The sequence below is a fragment of the Oryx dammah genome, unplaced genomic scaffold (assembly GCF_014754425.2).
Source record: "Oryx dammah isolate SB20612 unplaced genomic scaffold, SCBI_Odam_1.1 HiC_scaffold_8, whole genome shotgun sequence".
Lineage (NCBI taxonomy): Eukaryota > Metazoa > Chordata > Mammalia > Artiodactyla > Bovidae > Oryx > Oryx dammah.
The window spans coordinates 56731500-56756169 of NW_024070192.1; the positions used below are offsets into that span (position 1 = coordinate 56731500).

General features: G+C 35.9%; 1 protein-coding gene across 1 annotated transcript in view; it reads right to left on the minus strand.

The window, feature by feature from the left end:
* The window catches only part of STXBP4 (syntaxin binding protein 4), a 233329-nt gene that overhangs the window by 150014 nt on the left and 58645 nt on the right, over positions 1-24670 (minus strand). The window contains exons 10-11 of the mRNA XM_040244299.1: positions 6348-6444; positions 4010-4101 (exon numbers count right to left, since the gene is read on the minus strand). Of these exons, the coding sequence (XP_040100233.1) occupies positions 4010-4101; positions 6348-6444 (189 nt within the window). The remainder of the gene's footprint in view (positions 1-4009; positions 4102-6347; positions 6445-24670) is intronic.

The following is a 24670-nucleotide window of genomic DNA, read 5'->3' on the forward strand; positions in this document are numbered from 1 at the left end:
TATAAACACACACACATGCATATAATGTTTTATATATATATTGTTACTCAGCCATGAAAAGAAGGAATCTTGCTATTTATGGCAACATGGATGAACATGAAGGGTATTACGCTAAGTGAAATAACTCAGAAAAAACCAAATACCGTATGACCTCATTTACACGTTGAACCTAAAAAAAAATCAAACAAAAGAAACAAAATAAAACAGAAACTGACTATACATGCAGAAGGCAAACAGGTGGCTGCCAGAGGGGAGACAGGTGGGGATGGATGTGAAATAGGTGAAGGGGATTAAGACATACAAAGTTCCAAATATATTAAACAAATAAGTCACAGGGACGTAATGTATACATAGAGAATATAGTCAATAACATTGTAACAACATTTACTGTGATGGGTAGTAATTGCTTTTATTGTTGCTATCATTTCATAATGTATAAAACTCATTCTCTATATTATACACCTGAAACTAATATAATAATAGTTTAATTATAACTTTTAAAAATTACGTTTATAATAATTGAAAACCAAACCAACCAACCAACCACTACACAATTAGACTAAGGTAGCTTTAAAGCAAGAAACATTCTAAAGATGAAGAGATTCAACAACCTGTCAGAATATGACAATTCTAAAATAAAAATAATAATAAAGGTTCATGATATGCAAAGCAAAAATTAGAGCCAAATGGAGGAAATTTTAAAACACCTCTCTCTCAGTAACAGACAATACAATAAAAGGCAACAACAAAAACAACAATAAGTAATGAAAGAGAAAATTTTAAAAGAAAATAGAAAATTGAACCACATGATAGGAACTTTGACCTGACACATAGAAAGCACTGCACCCAACAACTGTAAAACATACGTGCTTTTCACACAATAGAAAACATTCCATAAAATTGACTATATACTGGGTATATGGTCAAAGGATTAATACCACATAGAATATGTCTAAATTAAATATGTCTGTGAATATGTCTCTGAATATGGCCCTCTAAATTAAACTAGAAAGCAGTAACCAAACAGAAACTATAGTATATCACTAGAAAATGTTTAAAACAGTTTGAAATAAGAGTCAGACATATCCACAACAGAAAAATTATATACTGTTGAGTGATTATTAAAATATTATCTATAAAAACTTATGGATATGGGATTTTCCTGTTGGTCCAGTGGTTAAGAATCTGTCTGCCAATGCAGGGGACATGGGTTCAAGCCCTGGTCTCAGAAGATCCCACATGCCATGGGGCAAATAAGCCCGTGTGCACAACTACTGAGCCCTTATGCTGCAGCTCCTGAAGCCAATACACCTAGAGGCAGCGCTCTGCAATCAGAAGCCCACGCACCCCAACAAAGAGTAGCCCTGCTCACTGCAGCTAGGGAAACCCCATGCTCAGCAACAAAGGCCCACCACAGTCAAACATTTAAAGATTAAAACAAACAAAAAAAAACACTTGTGGGTGTGAGTACTATGTAAAAATTGTGTTGGGAGCTCCCTGGTGGTCTAGTGGTTAGGATTCATTGCTTTCACTGCAGAGGCCTGGGTTTGATTCTTAATTTGGGAACTGAGATCCCATAAGCTGTGTGACGGAACCAAAAAAAAAAAAAAATTGTGCAGTACACCTATAAAATAAAAAGCAGTATCATCACAAATAAGGATTAAAAATCTGAAAAAAATCTGTTAATGTTTTATAAATTTTAATATCTTGATGAAAGGAAATTTTTTCTAGGAAAATGTACATCAACAACATTACCCAAGAAAAGAACAAACATTTGAATAAAGCCACCTTAGAAGACATTCTATAGGAAACATCCTCTCTCCTGAAAGATCTAGGCCCCAGTCACTTGGCACATGAAACATTTTCAAGCCTTTAAGGAACAGGTAAAGTTTCTCTTATTTAAATTTCTTCAGAGGAACTGGAATGACCCATGAACAGCTGACCCATGAACAATGTGAGGGGTTAGGGACAATGATCCTTCACATAGTGGAAAATCTGAGTATGACTTTACAGTAGGCCCTCCCCATTTGTGGTTTTGCACCCAACGACTTAACCAACCTTGGATTATGTAGTACTACAGTATATAATACTGAAAAAAACCCTGTGATTCAGTGGACCTGTACAGTACAAACCTATGTAGTTCAATGGCCAACTGTAAAACTTGCTCATTAAGCAAGATAATGCTAGCTTCTTTTCAAAAATTAAAAATGTTAAATGGCTCAAATACCATGGAAATTAGGTTCTTGCTCAGTTTTGTAGTTCTTATTCAACAGTATTCAGAAAAAGTAAAAAATTGTGAAAGAGACAAAAGTAATTAACTTCAAATGTCTACCCAGAAAGCTCAAAATAAATAACTGAAAAATAACTGGAATGAGGGAGTTCAATAAAGTGGCATCACACAAAATAGCCATTCAAAAATCAATTTTTATTAATCAATTAGAAAATATAATGGTAAAAAAAGTCCCAGTTTCAATAGCATCAAAAACTATAGTGTACCTATTCGACTTAAATATTCAAGACCACTATGAAGCAAGTTATAATTTCCTCTTTCTAAAACATCAAGAAAGATCTAAATGAATGGAGAAATAAACCATTTCACTTCTCTCAAACCATCCTCTAGATTCAATAAAATCCCAATTAAAAAAAGAAAGTCCCAACTGAATTTTCATTACCATAGCACAATGATTCTAAAGATCATGTAGTCAGATAAAAATCAAGAAGCTAGCAAAAGAAGGAGACTTGACCTAACAGATAACAATCAACCTAGATCTATTAAGCTAGAGTAATTAAGATAATACTGTACTGGCAAAAAGAAATAGATCAATGGAACAGAGTGATCTGTCTAGAAATATCTGGGTATTCATATGAAATTTAGGACATATTAAAATTTGTATTTTAAATTAGTTGCAAAAATGGAAAAGGATAGTTATTGAATAAATGATAATGGAATAAGGGCAAGTGGTTATTCATTTGAGGCCCAACCTCATGCATAAGCAAAAATTATTTATAAAGAGTATGCTACATATATACATATATATATATGCTGTAAAATGAAAAGATCTTCCTTAATAATGTACCAAAATAAAATATCCATAAAGGAAAGGACTGAAAGATTTGACAATATTAATATCAAAGTTTTATAGAACAAATGACTTATGAAGTTAACAGACTTTACAACTTCTTTTTAGATAAAGCACAAAAATAGCAAAACAGATCTATGTTGTTAGAGGGCCAAAGAGTAGCTTGCTATCTTGACTTGGGGTGGGGAGGGTTAGCACTAGAAAACTAGAAAAGAACACGAGAGTAGAGATATCAGGGTCCCAATAGTTTCTTTAACCCTGTGTGTCTTGATGTGTCTGCTCATTACACAAGGATGGTTCAGACTGTAATATTTTAGAGTTAACACTTAAGATATAAGTACTTTTCTTTAGTAAACTTAAAGATGGGCATATCATAATGGAATAGTGAGAGAGGAGGATAAAGGAGATCAAGACAAAATTTCACTTTTGATTTTAAATTATCTGTATTTCATATATTTACCCAGGAAGCATGTTTAATCTCTATAACTTATTTTCTAAAAAATAAGGAAGCATATGTATATGACACATAACACTTAAAATATGCTGTGCTGTGCTCAGTTATTCAGTCATGTCCAACTCTTTGTGCCGCCATGGACTGTAGCCCATCAGGCTCCTCTGTCCATGGGGATTCTCCAGGCCAGAATACTGGAGTGAATTGCCATGCCAATCTCCAGGGAATCTTCTCAATCTAGGGATCAAACCCAGGTCTCCTGCATTGCAGGAGGAGTCTTTACTGTCTGAGTCACCAGGGAAGCCCAAGAATACTGGAGTGGGTAGCCTATCCCTTCTCAAGGGGATGTTCCCAACCTAGGAATCGAACTTGGGTCTCATGCATTACAGGCGGATTCTTTACCAGCTGAGCTAACAGGGAAGCCCATTTAAGACATGACTTAAGTGCAATTAAGATACCTCTATAGGGCATACTCTACCTGTGAATTTAATATGCTGGAAATTTCATGTGCACCAACATTGGCTTCATCCAATTGCAAGCAAAACAAGTTTCTGGCAATGTGGACAAAATCTAAAACAGAACACATTTCAGTAAGAATACAGTACTTAACCTTATCTAAGTCAACTTTACCTTTCTCTACATGAAGTTAAAGCTATGTGTTATAATAACAGTCAAAATTTAACTTACTTAAATAGGCTTAATAATAATAACAATAGTAGTAGAAGTAATAATAATAATAGCAGTGAATATTTCCATAACTGCCTCAAATGCTAGGAATGGCACTTTGTAATTTCATCTCCAGAATTTTCTGAGATAGGCCCTCTAATCCGCTCCATTTTACAATTTGGGGCTAAGATAAGTTAACTTGGCAAATAAGTAGCAAAGCAAGATTCCATTTAAGGTCTGACTGGAAGTCATATGCTCTTGATTGTTATATAACACTGCCTAATGCCCACCTAGCAAACTATCTATAAGTTTCCTGAGACATGGAGTGTGACATGTTCATCTATCTTCAGTTTTTTTTTTTTAATTTGGCTATTATATATTTAGTTTCCAATGATCTTTTTAACTGTTCCTATTTTACAATATACTTCTCTTATTTCATGGACAGCTTAGTTTTTTTTTTTTTTTTATCATTTCTAATATATGGTTTACCTGAAGTTCTCTTTGCTCTTGCAATATTCCTTTTTTTCTGAGTTCCTCTTTTTCTATTTATCTGACACTTTGGGGCTTTACATTTATGTTGAAGGATTTCTCCAAATGTCTGATAACTCCTGGTTTTAAGTTCACATTCAAGAAAAATTAGGCACTAAATCATTGATTGGAAATTTTGTGTGCCTAACTCTCTTTGTCAACTAGTGGGTTTCATTACAGAGCAATCAGGTAGCCAACTATTTTGAGGTCCTGTTCAGTTTCTTTGGAGAAACTCCTACAACTGCTTACCCATAAAGTATAAATATGGTTGCAAATATCACTGAGCAATCTGAGTGTGTGTTGTGAGTGATAATTCACCATACACCCCTAAATTCCCTAACTGCTGACAACTATAGGTCTGGAATCAATCTGGTGTAATTTCTCAAGAGGATAGACTTATTTTCCTCTGCAAGGGTAAGGGCGTGGTAGTTGCTGGATTGCTTGAGAGAGGGCAGGGAAAAGCATACCTAATCGCTCCTTACACAGATTCCTAACAACTCTGTTCTAAATGCCCTGCCTACACCCAGCCTTAAGTACCTGATGCCCTCAATTTCTAAACCTTTCCAGGAATCAGCTTGCTCTCTGCTGTGATTCCTCTATCTTTTCAAACTCTTGGGATTTATATGCCTCTGCTCACTAATTCATTTACTGTTCTCATTTACTTTCTGTCCTTATTCACTGTGGTCATACATGTATTTCTAGTTCTTGTTCTCATTATTTTGTGATGATTTTCAAAAGGAGAGGGGATCAAATATATCTTTTTTATCACGTCAAAACCCCAAATTTCTTTCTTTAGCAATGCTGAGGCTTTTAGAATGATACAATGTTGTATCTACTCTATAAAAAATTAATTAAATTCTTAATGTTATCAAGGATACAAAAAACAGTTACATTCAAACATTACTAGTAGCAGAACAAATATGTATGTAAAATGTTTCTGAAAAACAATTTATTAATACATTTGAAAAGTCTAAGCCACTTGTGGGAATTTATCCTAAGAGAAAGAAGAAAAAAGCTATATTAAATATAGAATTATTTATATTATCAGCTAATGAAAAAACATCAAAATTTCCAATAGTGCAAAGTCTAAGATATTATTATATCATATTGGTTGAAAACATTTATGCAACGAATTAAAAACAGAACATAACATGATAGAATGAAATTTTAAAGCTGAAGGATTCTAAGAAAGTTCTCCTTTCTGCTGACTCAGTTAGGCCAATAATTCTGAGTTTTTAGAATACTGTTTAAGGCGTTATGTACATGTTCAGTCACTTCAGTTGTGTCTGACTCTTTGTGACCCCATGGACTGTATATAGCTCTCCAGGCTTCTCTGTCTATGAGATTCTCTAGGCAAGAATACTGGAGTGGGTTGCCAGACCCTTCTCCAGGGGATCTTCATGACCCAAAGATCAAACCCATGTCTCCTGCTTTGCAGGTGGATTATTTACTGCTGAGCCACCAACGAAGTCCCACCGTTTAAGGAACTTGGCATATTAATAGATGTGGTTTTCATTTTTCTTTCTTTCCTTCTAAAGAAGAGGCACTCTTAATAAATGTGGGCCACAACAACTCTTTGACCAAGTTTCTTTGATGATGCAACATGATGAACCTAACGTTACCTCCAAAAGACACCATCCCCTTTGGGTCTACTTGCACTTGCTGTCTCAGGGCTTGGTGTTGTTCTTTTGTGGGCTGAATTCCAAGATAATTTAGAGCCTGGAATGGAAAGGATGTATGTGAAGCAATTTTTCTAATCTCCAAAGAATAAAACTTCATTACACATTATTTTACAACCCAGTGAAAAGAATCAATATCAGGAACAGTGACCATGATCAAAAAAAGTCTACTAACTATTTATGGATTAATTTTCCATTAAAAACTAGCTTCTTGATCTTTCACCATCTCACTTTTTACCCCAAGGAAAGCTATCACTTTAGTGAGTGTCAAATTTATAAGCATATCCCTAGAACCAAATTCAAACTATTTCTTAGTTTTTAAAAATCTGTGACAAGAAAGAAGAAAAATGCAAGGAAATCCCAATAAATCTGACAGTGTCGACTTTTGTTTGATATCTTGTACTTGAGACCAAAACTAAGGTTGCCAAGAATTGGGTCGAATACAAAATATTCTAATTTTTGGTTTGTTTATGGGCAAGCTTACACAGATAATTAACTAAAAAGCATTCTCTGGAACCCACTTCTCTCTACTGTCTCTTTTTAGTACCCATCAGTTCAGTTCAGTTCAGTCGCTCAGTCATGTCCGACTCTTTGCGACCCCATGAATCGCAGCACGCCAGGCTTCCCTGTCCATCACCATCTCCCGGAGTTCAATCAGACTCACGTCCATCGAGTCCGTGATGACATCCAGCCATCTCATCCTCTGTCGTCCCCTTCTTCTCGTGCCCCCAATCCCTCCCAGCATCAGAGTCTTTCCCAAGGAGTCAACTCTTCACATGAGGTCGCCAAAGTACTGGAGTTTCAGCTTTAGCATCATTCCTTCCAAAGGAATCCCAGGGCTGATTTCCTTCAGAATGGACTGGTCGGATCTCCTTGCAGTCCAAGGGACTCTCAAGAGTCTTCTCCAACACCACGGTTCAAAGCATCACGTCTTTGGTGCTCAGCTTTCTTCACAGTCCAACTCTCACATCCATACATGACCACTGGTAGTACCCATAGCTGGTTAAAATTTCAGAGACTGATAATTGCATTACTATTTCAATGTTCACTGTCTCCTTGTTCTTTAGTAACAGAACTACAATTTCTAGCTAAAAACATCATCATTTAGCTAAAAGATATTTCCCAGCCTCCTTTTCAGCTTGATGAGGCCATATGACCATGTACTAGTTAGGGAGATGGAAGGCAAACTTGCAGGGAACTTCCAGCAAGTCTTTCAAAAGTAGGAGTATGTGCTTCTTATCTCTTTTCCTTCTCTCTTTTGTCTTAATTAAAAGAAAGAAGGAAAAAAAGAATGAAGGAAGGAAAAGAAAGGGGGTAAGAAAAGATTGCTAGAATTGAAGTAGTTATCTTGGTTCATGAGCTACCTCAATAAAGATGGTAGAGCAGAAAGATACTTTAAAGCATGAGGAGCCTCCATGCCAGCCCTGGATTACCTTCTTTCAGGTTTTTTTGGTTTAAGATAAACAAAACTCTAATGGAAATCACTCTTGATTTATATTCAAAGGTTATATATAGCAAAATATAACTGTAAACTAATGCATAAAATCTAACAAGATGACCTATTATTAGATTCTGGCAAGAACATCAAAACTAAAATGTAGGTAAAAGTTAATACTAGTAATTGCTCTTTATATATTGCTTCCTCCTTTGAAATCTGCTTAGTCATCCATCACTTCATTTACCAAGTATTTATTTAGTGCTTACTATTTGTTATGCACTAAACTATGCAAAGGGACATACAAACAAGATATAGCCACTACCTATCATCATCTCTATGGTGAAAATAACATATAAATAAATATAATTAGTGTACTATGCAATTTAATAAAGTGGGTACAGGGTATGTGTGCTTATTTGCTCAGTCATGTCTGACTCTTTGCAAACCCATGGACTGCAGCCAGCCAGACTCCTATAGCAAATAAACTGGTCAACGTATAGATGGCTAGGCATAGCGAGAAAAGGACACAAGAGGCAGGGAAAACATCAGGAGATTTCTTCAAAAGTGATTCAAGATCTTAAGTCAGCATCATCTGCCTGCCCTGTCTACACAGTCATAGCCTTGCATACAGGATAATGATTCTTAACTTTTGATAGTCTTTCTCTTTAATCATAAAAAATATTCCAAATACAGCAAAAAGGGGGGGAAAAAAGGAAAGGCAATGATACCAAGAACACCTATTTATCTGCTGTCAAATAGAGACTCATTGATATCTGCCAATTTAAGAAAGAAACATCATATGCTTGGCTGAAAGCTTTCTCCATCATTTCTCAGCAGGAACCAGTACCCTAAAGCTAAGGTATCCTTCCTGTCCAGGATTTGAGGCCACTACATTTATTCCCTAATAACACGCACTCTGGTATATTTATGATTTCACACAGTATAAGACAAGGATAGCCTTACAATTTATTTTTATCTTTTACCTCAGTGTTATAGTTTAATATTGAACATACTGACAAAAATTAAAGTGTGATAACAGCAAATGTTATTAAGAACATAGAAGAATAAAAGTGCTTATATACTAGTATTGTGCATCAACTGGTACAACCAGTTTGGAGAACAATTTTACAGTATCTAAGAAAGTTGACAGTATATATATCCTATGATGAGGAGACATGTAAAATGTCATTATAAAAAACAGACTGGAGTAATTCTAAAAAGTCCATCAATCAGAGAATGGATAATAATAATACATTAATCCAGTTGGACACCATTTAAATTTTTAAAAAGTGAACTATTTGTTGTTATCACACTTTAATTTTTGTCAGTATGTTAATTATGGAATAGTATGCTGTTTGTTCATTTGTATTCTCCTAACTATTGATACAAGTAAGATTCTTTTATATATTTAATAGCAATTTTTTTTTAATTAATTAATTAATTTATTTTTAATTTTTACTTTACAATTCTGTATTGGTTTTGGCATAGATTGACATGAATCCACCACAGGTGTACATGCGTTCCCAAACATGAACCCCCCTCCCACCCCCCTCCCCACAACATCTCTCTGGGTCATCCCCGCGCATCAGCCCCAAGCGTGTCATAACTTATTTAGAAGTACATTTTAAATTTTCACATATAACAATTTAGGAAGTATTTTCTTTTTTTTTTTTTTAGTGAGTCCTAATTTGGTTGCATTCTCCGAACTGTAAAAACCCAAAATGTCCTGAGACATTGCCAAATGTGCCCTGAGGCAAAACACCTGCACCCCTGACCTTAAGAACCAGTGCTCCAGAGACACACACTATTTGTCAACTGGTGTATCAGTTTTCCTGACTTCTCCTATGAATATAGAATCTATATATTTAGAAAAATAAATAATGTATCTTTTTGCCAAAATTAAACTACATACAGTGCTTTCTATTCTATGTCATCGTGTCCACCTCTTTGCAACCCCATGGACTATAGCACGCCGGGCCTCCCAGACCTCACCATCTCCTGAACTTTACCCAAGTTCATGTCCATTGCATCAGTGATGCCATCCAGCCATCTCATCCTCTGACGCCCTCTTCTCCTTCTGCCCTCAGTTTTTCCCAGCATCAGGGACTTTTCAATGTGTCGGTTGTTCGCATTAGATGACCAAAATACTGGAGTTTCAGCTTCAGCATTAGTCCCTCCAACAAGTATTCAGGGTTTATTTCCCTTAAAATTACCCCCAAAATTGACTGGTTTGATCTCCTTGCTGTCCAGTGGACTTTCAGGAGTCCTCTCCAGCACCACAGTTAAAAGGCATCAATTCTTTGGTGTTCTGCCTTCTTTATGGTCCAGCTCTCACAACCATACATGACCACTGGGAAGACCACTGCCTTCATGATATGGACCTATGTCAGATGAGTACTGTCTTACTTTTCAACATTCTGTCTAGGTTTGCCATAGTTTTCCTGCTAAGAAGCAACATCTTCTGATTTCATGGCTACAGTCACCATCTGCAGTGATTTTACAACCCAAGAGGAAATCTGTCACTACTTCCACATTTTCCCCTTCTATCTGCCATGAATTAATGGGGCTGGATGCCATGATCAGGTTTTTTTCTTTTCTTTTTTTTATATTTAGTCTTAAGCTGGTTCTTTCACTCTCTTCCTTCACCCTCATCAAGAGGTTCCTTAGCTCCTCTTTGCTTTCTGCCATTAGAGAGGTATCGTCTGCATATCTGAGGTTTATGTTTCTCCCACCTATCTTGATTCCAGCTTCTAACTCATGCAGCCTGGCATTTCTCATGATGTACTCAGGTATAGGTTAAATAAATAGGGTGACAGTAGACAGCACTGTTGTACTCCTTTCTCAATCTTGAACCAATAAGTCTGGTATTCCCATCTCTTTAAGAGCTTTCCACAGTTTCTTATGATCCACACAATCAAAGGCTTTAGCATAGTCAATGAAACAGAGGTAAGATGTTTTTCTGGAATTCCCTTGCTTTCTCTATGATCCAGTGAATGTTGGCAATCTGATTTCTGGTTCCTATGCCTTTCTTAAACCCAGCTTGGACACCTGGAAGTTCTTGGCTCACAAAATGCTGAAGCCTAGCACACAAGATTTTAAGCATGACCTAGCATGGAAGATGAGTGTGACTGTCTAAATGGTCAGCACATTCTTTAGTGCTACCTTTCTTGGGAATTGGGATAAGGATTGACCTTTTCCAGTCCTGTGGCCACTGCTGGGTCTTCCAGATTTGCTGACATATTGAGTGTAACACCTTGATGACATCATCCTTTAGGGTTCTGAATTGTTCTACTGGAATTCCATCACGTCCACTAGCTTTATTAACAGCAGTGGCCCACTTGACTTCACTCTTCATAATGTCTGGCTCTGGGTAACTGACCACACGATTGAAGCAATCTGGTTCATTAAGCTCTTTTTTATATAGTTCTTCCATGTATTCTTACCATCTCTTCTTGATCTCTTCGGTGTCTACTAGGTCTCTACCATTTCTGTCCTTTATTGTGCCCATCTTTGGGCAAAACGTTGTCTTGATATTTCTAATTTTCCTGAAGAGATCTCCAGTCTTTCCCCTTATTTATTTATTTTTCTAGTTTTATGTACTGTTCATTTAATAAGGCCTTCTTGTCTCTCCGTGCTATTCTTTGGAACTCTTTGTTTAGTTGGATATACTTTTCCCTTTTTCCCTTTTCACTTTTTGTCTTTCTTCAGCTATTTGTAAAGCCCCTCCAGATAACTGCTTTGACTTCTTGCTTTTCTTTACCTTTGAGATGGTTTTGTTTGTTGCCTCCTGTAGAATATTACATATCTCTGCCCATAGTTCAAAATTATTAAAATACTAGATAGAAAATAACAAATCATGTTGTTTTCACACCTTATTCAAGATTCCACATTGAATCCAGTCACTGAGCAGCTCTAGCTGCATGCAACAAATTCTGACAAATTCTCTTCTCATTTTTATTCTGTTACAAATATTTTCTAATTTTCCTTGTTATGGCTTCTTAGATACACTCATCATTTAAAAGTGGACATTTAATCTCCAAATACATGAGATTTTTAAAGTACCTTTGATATTAATTTCTCATTACATGCTTTCTTCTCTGCAATCACCCTCTGTGTTTCTTCAGTTTTTCAACTTTATTGAGACTTTTAATGGCTAAGTCAAAGATCTCTCTTGGTAAATGTCATATTGCACTTAAAAATATGTGGGTTATTTTCAAATACCTTTTGATGTTGATTTCTAATATAATTCAGATTCTGTATGATATCAATATATTTAGACCATGACATTTTTGCACCTTGTTTTATATCCCTGGGTATGTTAAAGTGTCTCATCTCTATAAGCATTTGAATAGAATTCGTATCCTGCCATTGTGTGAAAATATAATAAATCTTAATTATGTTGAATTGGTTCATAGTGCTTTACAGGTCTACTATATCACTCTACTTTTCTGTCTATTCTTTCTATTAATTTTTGAGAGTTTGACATTGAAACTCCAACTATTAATAAAAGTTCTAGTTTATCTACTTAAAAGTAATTGTAGTATATATTGGAATGATACGTAACTTTGTTCTGCATTTTCCAATTCTCCTGTAAATGTGTTATCATACTTTTACTATTTAAATAACAAAAAAGAAAGAAAAAGAAAAAATAAATTAGAAACTCAATGGTTTATGTGAGGTTAGGAGGTGACTGCAAAGAAAGTGAATTAGAGAAACAATGCCTCACTAAAGTCAAATAGTGGGTAATTATGAGCATGTAAGCTGGGAAGAGGCTAATCAGATTTAAAGTGTTATAAGTATAAAAGTACCTTGTATTTCTGAAAGAAAGGTAAAGATTCTGATTAACTTAAGACCAAGTTCAAGATGAATGTTAAAATTTTAATGTAACCAATAAGATTACCAAGAAAAGACTTAATTTCTAAACATGATGCAGAAGAATAAAAATAAAACGCAAAAATCACTGACCAAAAAATCAAACATAATCAAACCAAAAAAATACAGTAAAGATGGGGGGGAAGAAGGGATTAAAGAAAGAACAAAGAAAAATTTAAAATTAAGACAGGATAAAGAAGTAAAAATGCATTATAATAAGACTAACTGTAAACTATATGGAACAATGGGAACACTTCCATAAGACTGGCAAGAATGAAAATCTGTACAATTACTTTAGGAAAAAAATACACCAATCGAACAATTAGTTTCTGAGCATATACTATGAGCCAAATGCTTTTCTAGGAGATGAGGAAACAGAAGGAAAATTTCAACAGTATCTTAAGCAAAGCTGAAAGTAAACACTTTGATCTTGTTAATATTTTAGCAATCAACTTGTGAAAAGCATATAAGTGATACTCAACATTTGGAACAGCATTACCTATTGAGGAAAGAGGTATATATGATCAAGAAGAAAGGCACAGGCAATGTCAAAGATTCTCATTCTTACCTGGGTGGTGGGTACATGTGTATTTGTTTTATTATTCTTTAAACTTTAGACATAAAATTCAATCATTCTTGCATATAGTTAATATTTTCATATAAAGAAATAAAAACAATTTTATAAAAATAATGCAAATAAAATAACCATCACAGAAGGTACTCAATATACAGTGGTTCTTATTATATTAAGCAATAATAATACTGAAAAATGCAATTAACTACAGTGTAAATTGTTTCTGAGCTAAACAGTTACAGATGAAAGTTTTGTTGAAAGTAAAATTTACTCTGGAAGAACACAGCATGTTGGTGAGGGAGGTAAGCTCATAAATTTACACTGGAAGTAATTTGATGGGAGATGAAGATGGCAGAGTAGGAGGACATGGAGCTCACCTCTTTCCACAAGCACATAAAAAATACACTGACATATGGAACAATTCTCAAGGAAAAATAACTGGAAACTGGTATAAGGACCTTCATACAACTGATACTGAAAGAAAGATATGGCTAACTGCAGGATAGGAAGAGAAGTGATAGGGTTGGGACCTATGCCTGAGGTTGGAAACTTAGAGGAAAAGAGAGATCACATGGACGGACATTCATCCCAGGAGCAAGTGGGCTGAACCACAGACTGGGTGTCCCAGTCCCGGTCTGGGGAGACACAAGCCCCCATGGGTACTGGGAGAACAGCGAGAATAGAGAGAAAGGCTGGAGAAGCCTAGAGTTCACTCAAGAGGAGTGGGCAGGCACTAGCGCAGGGTGGAGAGAGGTCTGCCCTAGCAGCTGCTGCCTTGCTGTGCTCCTCAGTCCAAGCAGAGAGAACACCCAGTCCCACTCACTCTATGTCACAGCATGTACTGGACCTAGGGCACCCAGGACCTGGGAAAAGACTTGGCTTAGGGATGCAGAGGTGACCTGGGGGTGCAGGCTGTAGCCCAGGTAGGCAGTGGCAGTTTGCTCAGGAAGCACCCCAGAAACAGCCCACATTTAGCATGGGAGCAGACTTCCTGCACCTGCCTCGCTAAGTATACTGGCTTGAGCTGCGCAAACACCCCAGGCTAGGCTCACTCTAAGTCACAGGACAGCACTAGGTCTGTGGGGACCACAACCAGGGAAAGGGGCGAACGTGGGTTGGATCTGAGCAGAGGTGCTGTTGTCTGCAGAGGCAGACTTAGACCTCTGTAAATATACAGCCCCACTTGCTGCAGGACTTCCCCCGTTTGGGACAAAGGCCTCAGTGCAAGGAGAAGTAAAAATACATACTAAGGGAAACAGAGCCAGTCCTAGCCTGACCTTCAGGGATTCTGCTTTGGCAACTCGGGATCAAATCCTGCCCCTGACAGGGTGGTGACATTCAGTGAGCAGAGAAGTCCCATCTCATACCCTGTGCAGGCTCTAGCTCCTCCATCACCAGCCACACCCTCTACCAGAGTGACAGGTGTCAGCACACCCTGAGGAAAGATGTGATCAGCACCCGTATCAAAGCCAGCCCTCCCACAAAAGACACTGGGCACATGCAGTCTGCATCGGGATGCTCTCACATCCCTCAGGACCACAACAGGTACATCTTTCATCTAAATTCACAAAGACAGAGAAAATTAAAATGAAAAGACAGAGAACTACTCTCCAATGAAAGAGTAACAGAAAAATCCCTGAAGAAAGTAAATAATGAAACAAATAATTTTCCAGATAAAGACTTTAGAACATTGCTAACTGAATTAGGGAAAATAATTTATCTAAACACAGATCATTTGAACAAGGAACTAGAAAATATAAAAAACATACAGTTGAAAACTTAATTAAGTAAATATCTGAAATTTAAAAACGAAAGAACTCTAGAAGAAATGGAAGCAAACTAAATGATACCGAAAAATGCATTTGTGATCTGGAAGATAAAACAATGGAAATCATCCAATCAAAATAGCAGTTAGAAAAGCAAATTTAAAAAAGTAATATATGACATCTTTCGGATAACATTAAGTATGCCAATATTCACATTATAGGGTTTCCTATAATGTGAGAAGAGAAGCAAGAGGAAAAAAGGGTATCAAAAGTATTTGTGATTAAGTTGTGGCTGTAAGATTTCCCAAACTGAAGGAAGGAAACATTATCTGGGCACAGGCAGCACAGAGGTTCGTTAAAAAGATGAACCCAAACATACCTATGGTAAGATATGCCATAATGAAAATGGTAAAAGTTAAAGAGACAGTCCTAAAAGCAGCAAGAAAAAAACAAAGAGTCGTATACAAGGGAATATCCATAAGGCTAACAGTTGATGTTTTGTAGAAACTTTGCCGGTAAGAAGGGAGTAGTATGTATATTCAAAATGTGGAGACTCTATCCAGCCATATTGTCATGTAGAAAAGGAGAGATGATTTTTCAGACAAGCAAAAACTGAATGAATTCAGTAATACCTGATCTACCCTTAAAAAAAAAATGCTGAAGGATCTTTTCTAAGATGCTTCTAAGGAAGTAAGCATATATAGGAAAGGATAAAGCCCATTAGAAAAGATAGATATATAATAGGGATCACAGTTTACTTAAATAACTTAAATAAGCCAATATGTGGATTAAAAGATAAAAAACTATAAAAGCAACTCTACTGTAGACAGGTAAGGGATAAACATTAACATGTAAAATCTGAGATCAAAACCAAAATATGGAGGGGGAGAGAAAAAAAATGTAGGTCTTCTAGAACACATTTGAATTTAAATGCCTTTCAGTTTAAATTAAGTAGATATAACTTTGGGTCAACATACATGAACCCCATGGTAACCACAGAGCAAAAACTTACAAAAGATACACAAAAAATAAATATAAAATAAATCAAGCAAATTACTAAAGAAAATCATCAAACCACAATGGGAAAAGCAAAAAAAGAAGAAATAAACAGAGAAGAGCTACAAAAATGACAGAAAAATAAGTAATAAGATGGCAGTACATAATTTCAGTTCAGTTCAGTCACTCAGTTGTGTCCGACTCTTGGCAACTGCATGGACTGCACCACTCTAGGCTTCCCTGTCCATCACCATCTCCTGGAGCCTATCAATAATTACTGTAAATGTCAAGAGAATAAACAGTCCTATCAAAAGACATAGGATGGCAGATTGGATAAAAATACAAAATCCTTCAATACACTGTCTAGAAAAGAATCACTTCAGGGTTAAAGACACATACAGACTGAAAGCGAGGGGATAGAAAATAGCTATTCCATGCAAAATGAAAATGAGAAGAAAGTGGTAACAGTGTGTATATCAGACAAAACAGACTTTAAAAGTAAGGTTATTACAAAAGACAAAGAAGAACATTGTTAGGTTGCTCGCTCAGTCCTGTCCGACTGTTTTGCGACCCCATGGACTGTAGCCCATCAGGCTCCTCCGTCCATGGGATTCTGCAGGCAAGAATACTGGAGTGGGTTGCCATTTCCTTCTCCAGGGGATCTTCCCAACCCAGAGATCAAATCCAGGTCTCCCGCACTGCAGGCAGATGCTTTGACCTCTGAGCCACCAGGGAAGCCCTATGTAATAATGAAGGGATCAATATAAGAAGATATTACACTCATTAACATAAGCACCCAATAAAGGGTGGCTGCCTGAGGAGGCCTTACAAATAGCTGTGAAAAGAAGAGAAGCGAAAAGCAAAGGAGAAAAGGAAAGATACAGGCATCTGAATGCAGAGTTCCAAAGAATACCAAGGAGAGATAAGAAAGCCTTCCTCAGCGATCAATGCAAAGAAATAGAGGAAAACAACAGAAAGGGAAAGACTAGAAATCTCTTCAAGAAAATTAGAGATACCAAGGGAACATTTCATGCAAAGATGGGCTCGATAAAGGACAGAAATGGTCTGGACCTAACAGAAGCAGAAGATATTAAGAAGAGATGGCAAGAATACACAGAAGAACTGTACAAAAAAGATCTTCACAACCAAGATAATCACGATGGTGTGATCACTCACTTAGAGCCAGACATCCTGGAATGTGAAGTCAAGTGGGCCTCAGAAAGCATCACTATGAACAAAGCTAGTGGAGGTGATGGAATTCCAGTTGAGCTGTTTCAAATCCTGAAAGATGATGCTGTAAAAGTGCTGCACTCAATATGCCAGCAAATTTGGAAAACTCAGCAGTGGCCACAGGACTGGAAAAGGTCAGTTTTCATTCCAATCCCAAAGAAAGGCAATGTCAAAGGATGCTCAAACTACTGCACAATTGCACTCATCTCACACGCTAGTAAAGTAATGCTCAAAATTCCCCAAGCCAGGCTTCAGCAATACGTGAACCGTGAACTTCCTGATGTTCAAGCTGTTTTAGGAAAGGCAGAGGAACCAGAGATCAAATTGCCAACATCCGCTGGATCATGGAAAAAGCAAGAGAGTTCCAGAAAAACATCTATTTCTGCTTTATTGACTATGCCAAAGCCTTTGACTGTGTGGATCACAATGAACTATGGAAAATTCTGAGAGAGATGGGAATACCAGACCACCTGACCTGCCTCTTGAGAAACCTATATGCAGGTCAGGAAGCAACAGTTAGAACTGGACATAGAACAACAGACTGGTTCCAAATAGGGAAAGGAGTACGTCAAGGCTGTGTATTGTCACCCTGCTTATTTAACTTCTATGCAGAGTACATCATGAGAAATGCTGGGCTGGAAGAAGCACAAGCTGGAATCAAGATTGCTGGGAGAAATATTAATAACCTCAGATATGCAGATGACACCACCCTTATGGCAGAAAGTGAAGAGGAACTAAAAAGCCTCTTGATGAAAGTGAAAGAGGAGAGAGAAGAAGTTGGCTTAAAGCTCAACATTCAGAAAATGAAGATAATGGCATCTGGTCCCATCAGTTCATGGGAAATAGATGGGGAAATAGTGGAAACAGTGTCAGACTTTATTTTTGGGGGCTCCAAAATCACTGCAGATGGTGACTGCAGCCATGAAATTAAAAGATGCTTAGTCTTTGGAAGAAAAGTTATGACCAACCTAGACAGCATATTGAAAAGCAGAGACATTACTTTGACAACAAAGGTCCATCTAGTCAGGGCTATGGTTTTTCCAGTGGTCATGTGTGGATGGGAGAGTTGGACTAAGAAGAAAGTTGTGTGCCAAAGAATTGATGCTTTTGAACTGTGGTGCTGGAGAAGACTCTTGAGAGTCCCTTGGACTACAAGGAGATCTACCCAGTCCGTTCTGAAGGAGATCAGCCCTGGGACTTCTTTGAAGGGAATAATGCTGAAGCTGAAACTACGGTACTTTGGCCACCTCATGGGAAGAGTTGACTCATTGGAAAAGACTCTGATGCTGGGAGGGATTAGGGGCAGGAGAAGGGGACCACAGAGGATGAGCTGGCTGGATGGCATCACCGACTCAATGGACGTGATTTTGAGTGAACTCCAGGCATTGGTGATGGACAGGGAGGCCTGGTATGCTGCGATTCATGGGGTCGCAAAGAGTTGGACACGGCTGAGCGACTGAACTGAAATGAACTGAAATAACGGGAGGACCTAAATGTATAAAGCAAATATTAACAGAGACAAATGAAGAAAATGACAATAGTATAATAACAGTCAACTTTAACATCCTGCTGACATTAATGGACAAATTGTCTAAACAAAAAATCAATAAGGTCCTAGTGACACAATAGAGTTGGATTTAATTGACACCTACAGGACACTTCATTCCCTCCAAAGGAAGCATATACATTCTTTGCAAGTATGCATGAAATATTCTCTATGATAGATCACATACTCAACACAAAACAAATCTGAACAAATCTAAAATATTACATCAAGAATCTTTTCTGACCACAATGGTCTTAAACTGGGAATCAACCACAGAAAGAAAAATACAAAAATAATAATCACAGGGAGATTAAACAACATGGGTTAAAATGAGTCCATGAAATCAAAGAGAAATTAGAATATACCTCAGGACAAATAAAAGTGAAAATATAACCTTATAAAATCTTTGAGATGTTTAAAAGAAAAATAAAAACAAAACCAAAAACAGTTCTAAGAGGGAAGTTCACAGTGATACAGGTCTTTCTCAAGAGACAAACAACCTAACTTACCACCCACAAGAATTAGCAAAAGAACAAACAAAGCCAAAGCCAGCAGAAGGAGGGACATACTAAACATCACAGAGGAAATAAATAGAGATAAAAAAAGACAATAGGAAAGAGTAAAATCAAGAGGTGATTTTTTGAAAAGTGAGTAAAGTGAAGTGAAATGAAGTCGCTCAGTCATGTCCGACTCTTGGTGACCCTGTGGACTGTAGCCTACCAGGCTTCTCTGTCCATGGGATTCTCCAGGCAAGAATACTGGAGTGGGTTGCCATTTCCTTCTCCAGGGGAATCTTCCCGACCCAGGGATCGAACCCAGGTCTCCCGCATTGGAGGCAGACGCTTTAACCTCTGAGCCACCAGGGAATTGACAAATGTGTATCTTGGCTCACCAAGAAGAAAAAAGAGGACTCAAATAAACAAATTAAGAAATGAAACAGGTGAGATAATAATTGACACTACAGAAATACAAAAAATCATGAAAATACTATAAACAGTTATATGCCAATAAATTGGACACCCTAGAAGAAACAGACAAATTCCTAGAAACATATAACCTGCTGAATCAAGAAGACAACAGACAATTTGAACAATCAATCACTAGAAGTAAAATAGAATCTGTAATAAAAATAATAGAATCTGCAAACAAAAGTCTAGGCCCAACCAAACAGCTTCACCGGGGAATTCTACCAAACATATAAAGAATTTATACCTATCCTTCTCGAGCTATTTCAAAAAATTTGAAGAGGAGGGAGCACTCCCAAATTCATTCTACACGGCCACCATTACTGTGATATCAAAACCAGACAAAGATGCCACAAAAAAATTATGTGCCAATATCATCAATGAATACATATGCAAAATCCTCAAAACATATTAGCAAACCAAATCCAATAATAAATAAAAAAGATTATACACCGTGACTAAGTTGGATTCATTCCGGGGCACAAAGATGATTCAATGTATGCAAATCAATCAATGGGATATACCACATTAGCAACAGGAAAGATAAAAATCACATGATCACCTCCAAAGACGCAGAAAAAGCACACGACAAAATACAACATCCATTCATGATTAAAACTTGCATCAAAGTGGATACAGAAAGAACACATCTGAACATAGTAAAGGCCATTTGCAACAAACACAAACCCAATACTAACTGATGAAAAGCTAAATTATTTCATGCTAAATTCAGGAACATGACAAGAATGCCCATTGTAACCACTTCTTAAATATTAGAAGTTCTAACCACAGCAATAAGACAAGAAAGAGAAATGAAAGGTATCCAAATTGAAAGTGAAAACATAAAACTGTCACTGTTTGCAGATGACATCTGAGAGTCATCTGTTCTATAGAGAGAAAACCCTAAAGTCTCTACAGAAAACTTTTAGAACTAATAAATGATTTAAACAAGGTAGTAGGAAACAAGATTAATATAAGAATTATGTTGTGGTCTATAAATTAATGATGAAATATCAGAAAGAGAAAGACAGCCTTTTAAAAGCCATATCAGAAAGAATAAAATACCTAGGAATAATCTTACAGTGAAAGAAGTATACTCTGAAAACTAATAAAACAACAATGAAGGAAACTGAAGTTGATATAAAGTGGAATAAGAGAGCTACAGATTTAATTCAATCGCTATGAAAAAATATCAGGACATTTTCACTGTATTAGAATAAACAATCATAAAATTCATGTAGAAACAGGAAATGTAATTAACCTCCAATTAAAATAAATAAATTTATATTAAAAATAAATAAATAAATAAAACAAAACAAACAAAAAAAGAAACAGGAAAGACCCCAAATGGCCAAATCATCTATAACAAAGGAGCTAAGAACACACAATGGAGAAAAGATCATCTCTTAACAAGTGGTTCTGGAAAAACTGAAGTCACATGTAAAATTATGAGATCAGAACATTCTGTCACACCATATACAAAAATAAACTCAAAATGGTTTAAAGACATAACGTAAGAACAGAAACCATAAAACTCCTAGAGGAGAACACAGGCTGAATACTCTTTGACATAAACTATAGGAATATTGTTTTGAATCGGTCTCCTAAAGCAAAAGAAATAAAAGCAAAAATAAACAAACGTAACCTAATTAAACTTAAAAGCTTTTGTCCAACAAAGGAAACCATAAACAAAATGAAAAGACAACCTATGGAATGGGAAAAAATATTTGTAAACTATGCAACAGACAAGGGATTAATATCCTAAACATATAAAAAGTTCATAAACTCAATATTGAAAAAAAAAACCAGACAATTCAATAAAAAAATGGACAGAACACAGAACCTGAATAACCATTTCTCCAAAGAAGACATACAAATAGCTAACAGGCACACAAAAGATGCTCAACAATACTAATTACAAGAAAAATGCAAATCAAAACAATAAAGAGATAATCAGTTCACTCTTGTCAGAATGACTACCATTGAAAAAGCCTACAAATAATGAATGTTGCGAGGATACCGACAAAAGGGAACCCTTTTATACTGTTAAAAGCAGGGTAAACAGGTGCTGAAACTTCGGAAAATAGTAAATAGCTTCCTCAAAAAACTGAAATTAGAACTACCATATATAATTCAGCAACTCTACTCCTGGGTATTTATTGGGAAAAAAATGAAAACACTAATTCAAAAAGATACATTCACCCTAATGTTCAGAACAGCACTATTCATAACAGCTATGTCATGTAGGCAACACAAGTGCCTCTCGACAGATGACTAGATTAAGAAGACGGGTAGGTGCTTGTGTCTGTGTGAGTGTATCTATAATGGACGACTACTCAGCCATAAGAAATGGAATTCTGCCGTTTGCAGCAACATGGACGGCCCTAGAGAACATGCTTAGTGAAATAAGTCAGACAGAGACAAGAATTATAGATCACACGTGGGATCTAAAACACAGTACAAACATCGATACAAAACAGACTCAAAGGGACAGAAAACACATTTTTGATTATCAAAGAGGGAAGGAAAGGGGGGAATTAGGGACAAATCTCAGGTATGGGATTAATAGATATAAGCTACTATATATAAAAGAGCTGAACAGCAAAGATTTGCTGTATAGCACAAGGAATTATAGTCATTTTATAATAACTATAATGGAGTATAATCTGCAAAAATTCTGAATTACTATGCGAGATACCTGAAGCTAATATAATACTGTAAATCAACTATACTTCAATTATAAAAATAAATTACAGGTAATATATCTTTGATTAAAAAATAGGTTCCAATAATTTCTTGAATAACTAATGTCATCTTTAAACTGTAAATAAAAATGTAAATTTGTCAGACACATAGATGTCCTTAACTTTTTCTGATATCCAAAAAATGATGAATTTTAAAACTGTCACTCTTTAATATATTAGTCACATACTTCCCAACCTAATACAAAGAACACCTCATTAACTATATTCAGACATTGGAAAAACCATTGCTCACTACAGATTTCTTCAAATGTTACAGAAATGGCAAGAGTAAAGTAAACATCAGTGAAATGGCATCTGTAACCAAAAGCATCTTTCTCAGGAACAAAAAATATAGATAGCAAGGAGGGGCAATAATTTTTGACCTTCAAGCCAACTAAAAAGTATATCCCTATTTCTATGTTTAACCATACCTACTTATAAGTTTAACAATGGGACCAAATGAGACACATAGTATTATTTCAGTATTAGAAATTACTTTCCAGTATATCCTGATATTAAAACTGTTACCCTAGACTACTAAAACATGACGGAGTTCATGAAGACAATGCCCCAGAAACATACATTTCACAGGCAATTTCCCTCATCAAATTCTAACTTTTCTGCCTTTCTTAAAAATTGTACCACCCCCCAACTTTTTGTTAACCTGTTCTGTTAAGAAAAATGATGGATAAGGAAGAAAATAAGATAACTGGGACCTTGTTTCTTAAAATAAATTGCAACCCAGAAAAAAAAAAAATTGTACTGTTTTTGCTAATGACTTAATAACCACAAAACCAGTCAACACCTTTTCCTTGTGAAATATTTTATATTACCAATTTCCTAGATACTATATGTAAATACTTATAGGAAACAGAGTAAAAAGATAGAATTTTATTACATTTTAAATACTTGAACACATTTATCAGTAAATAGGAAATATGCTAAAAATGTAATAGACAATAAATCTGCCTACAAAGTAGCAACTAAAATAGAAGGATCTATTTTAAATTCAACTGATACAGATATTACTACATTAATATGCAACTATTCAAAAAGGTAAGAGTAACTTAGAAAACATGGGTGGATAAAAACTAAAATGGATTTTAGAAAAAATATTTATTGCATGAAATTTAGTTTCAAACTCTGAAAACAAAGACTGCTCTACTAAATACAGTCACTGAAAATATCTGGAATAAAAGCAGGGAGGCTGAATTTACATAGAATGTAGGTTTCCTTGGCTATAAAACTGATTTTATTTTGCTACAAAAATAATCAATTTGCTTAGGCTAAAAGGAGGACTAAAAGTGGAATACTGATTCAATATGCAAGCAACTCAGAATCAATACAAATTTAGATGATTTTCGAATCTTTAAGAAAATTAATCATTTTTTTAAAGTATGTGCTAGAAAAATTTAACTAGCTTAATTCAAGGAATAAACACAGGTAAAGTCATTAGCTGAATAATTTTCTCCTTATCCAGAGGAATGATTAATATTAAAACTCGGATATTCCAAAATGTATATAACAGCAATATCATTAAAAAAACAGTAGTTATTTATTTTTAGATATGAATAGATGTGGTTTTAAACCTCAAATATTCTATTTTTTGATGATTTTAATGTTACTGATTGTAAAACTTGCCATTATCCAGAACTTACATTTTAGCCACAAAAAGAAAGTAAAACACAGAAAAAGATACTCAGGATTTCGAAGACACAAGGGAGACATACCAAGTATCTAATTAATGAGAAAATTTTATAGAGCACAAATCAGATTTGTGTGGTGGTACAGATTTAAGTAGTGGTACAAAGAGATTGCAAGCGTTCACTCAGTGATAAAACACAGAAGATTTCAGGGTGCTGTAAAGTGATGTTCATTGCTACAGATGTGCAAAAATGGCAATTTTGGCCTAAACTATAAACGGTAGCAAGAAGGTGGACAAAGGAGTTGGAACTGAGTCTGAATTTGAACAATGAGTAAGATTCAAACTGGTGTTGATAAGGGTATTATTAGAGGACCATGCAAAGGTCTGAATATGTGCATGAATGGTAATGCGTAATTACTCTGCTGCTGCTGCTGCTGCTACTAAGTCGCTTCAGTCGTGTCCGACTCTGTGTGACCATTTTAATACTCTT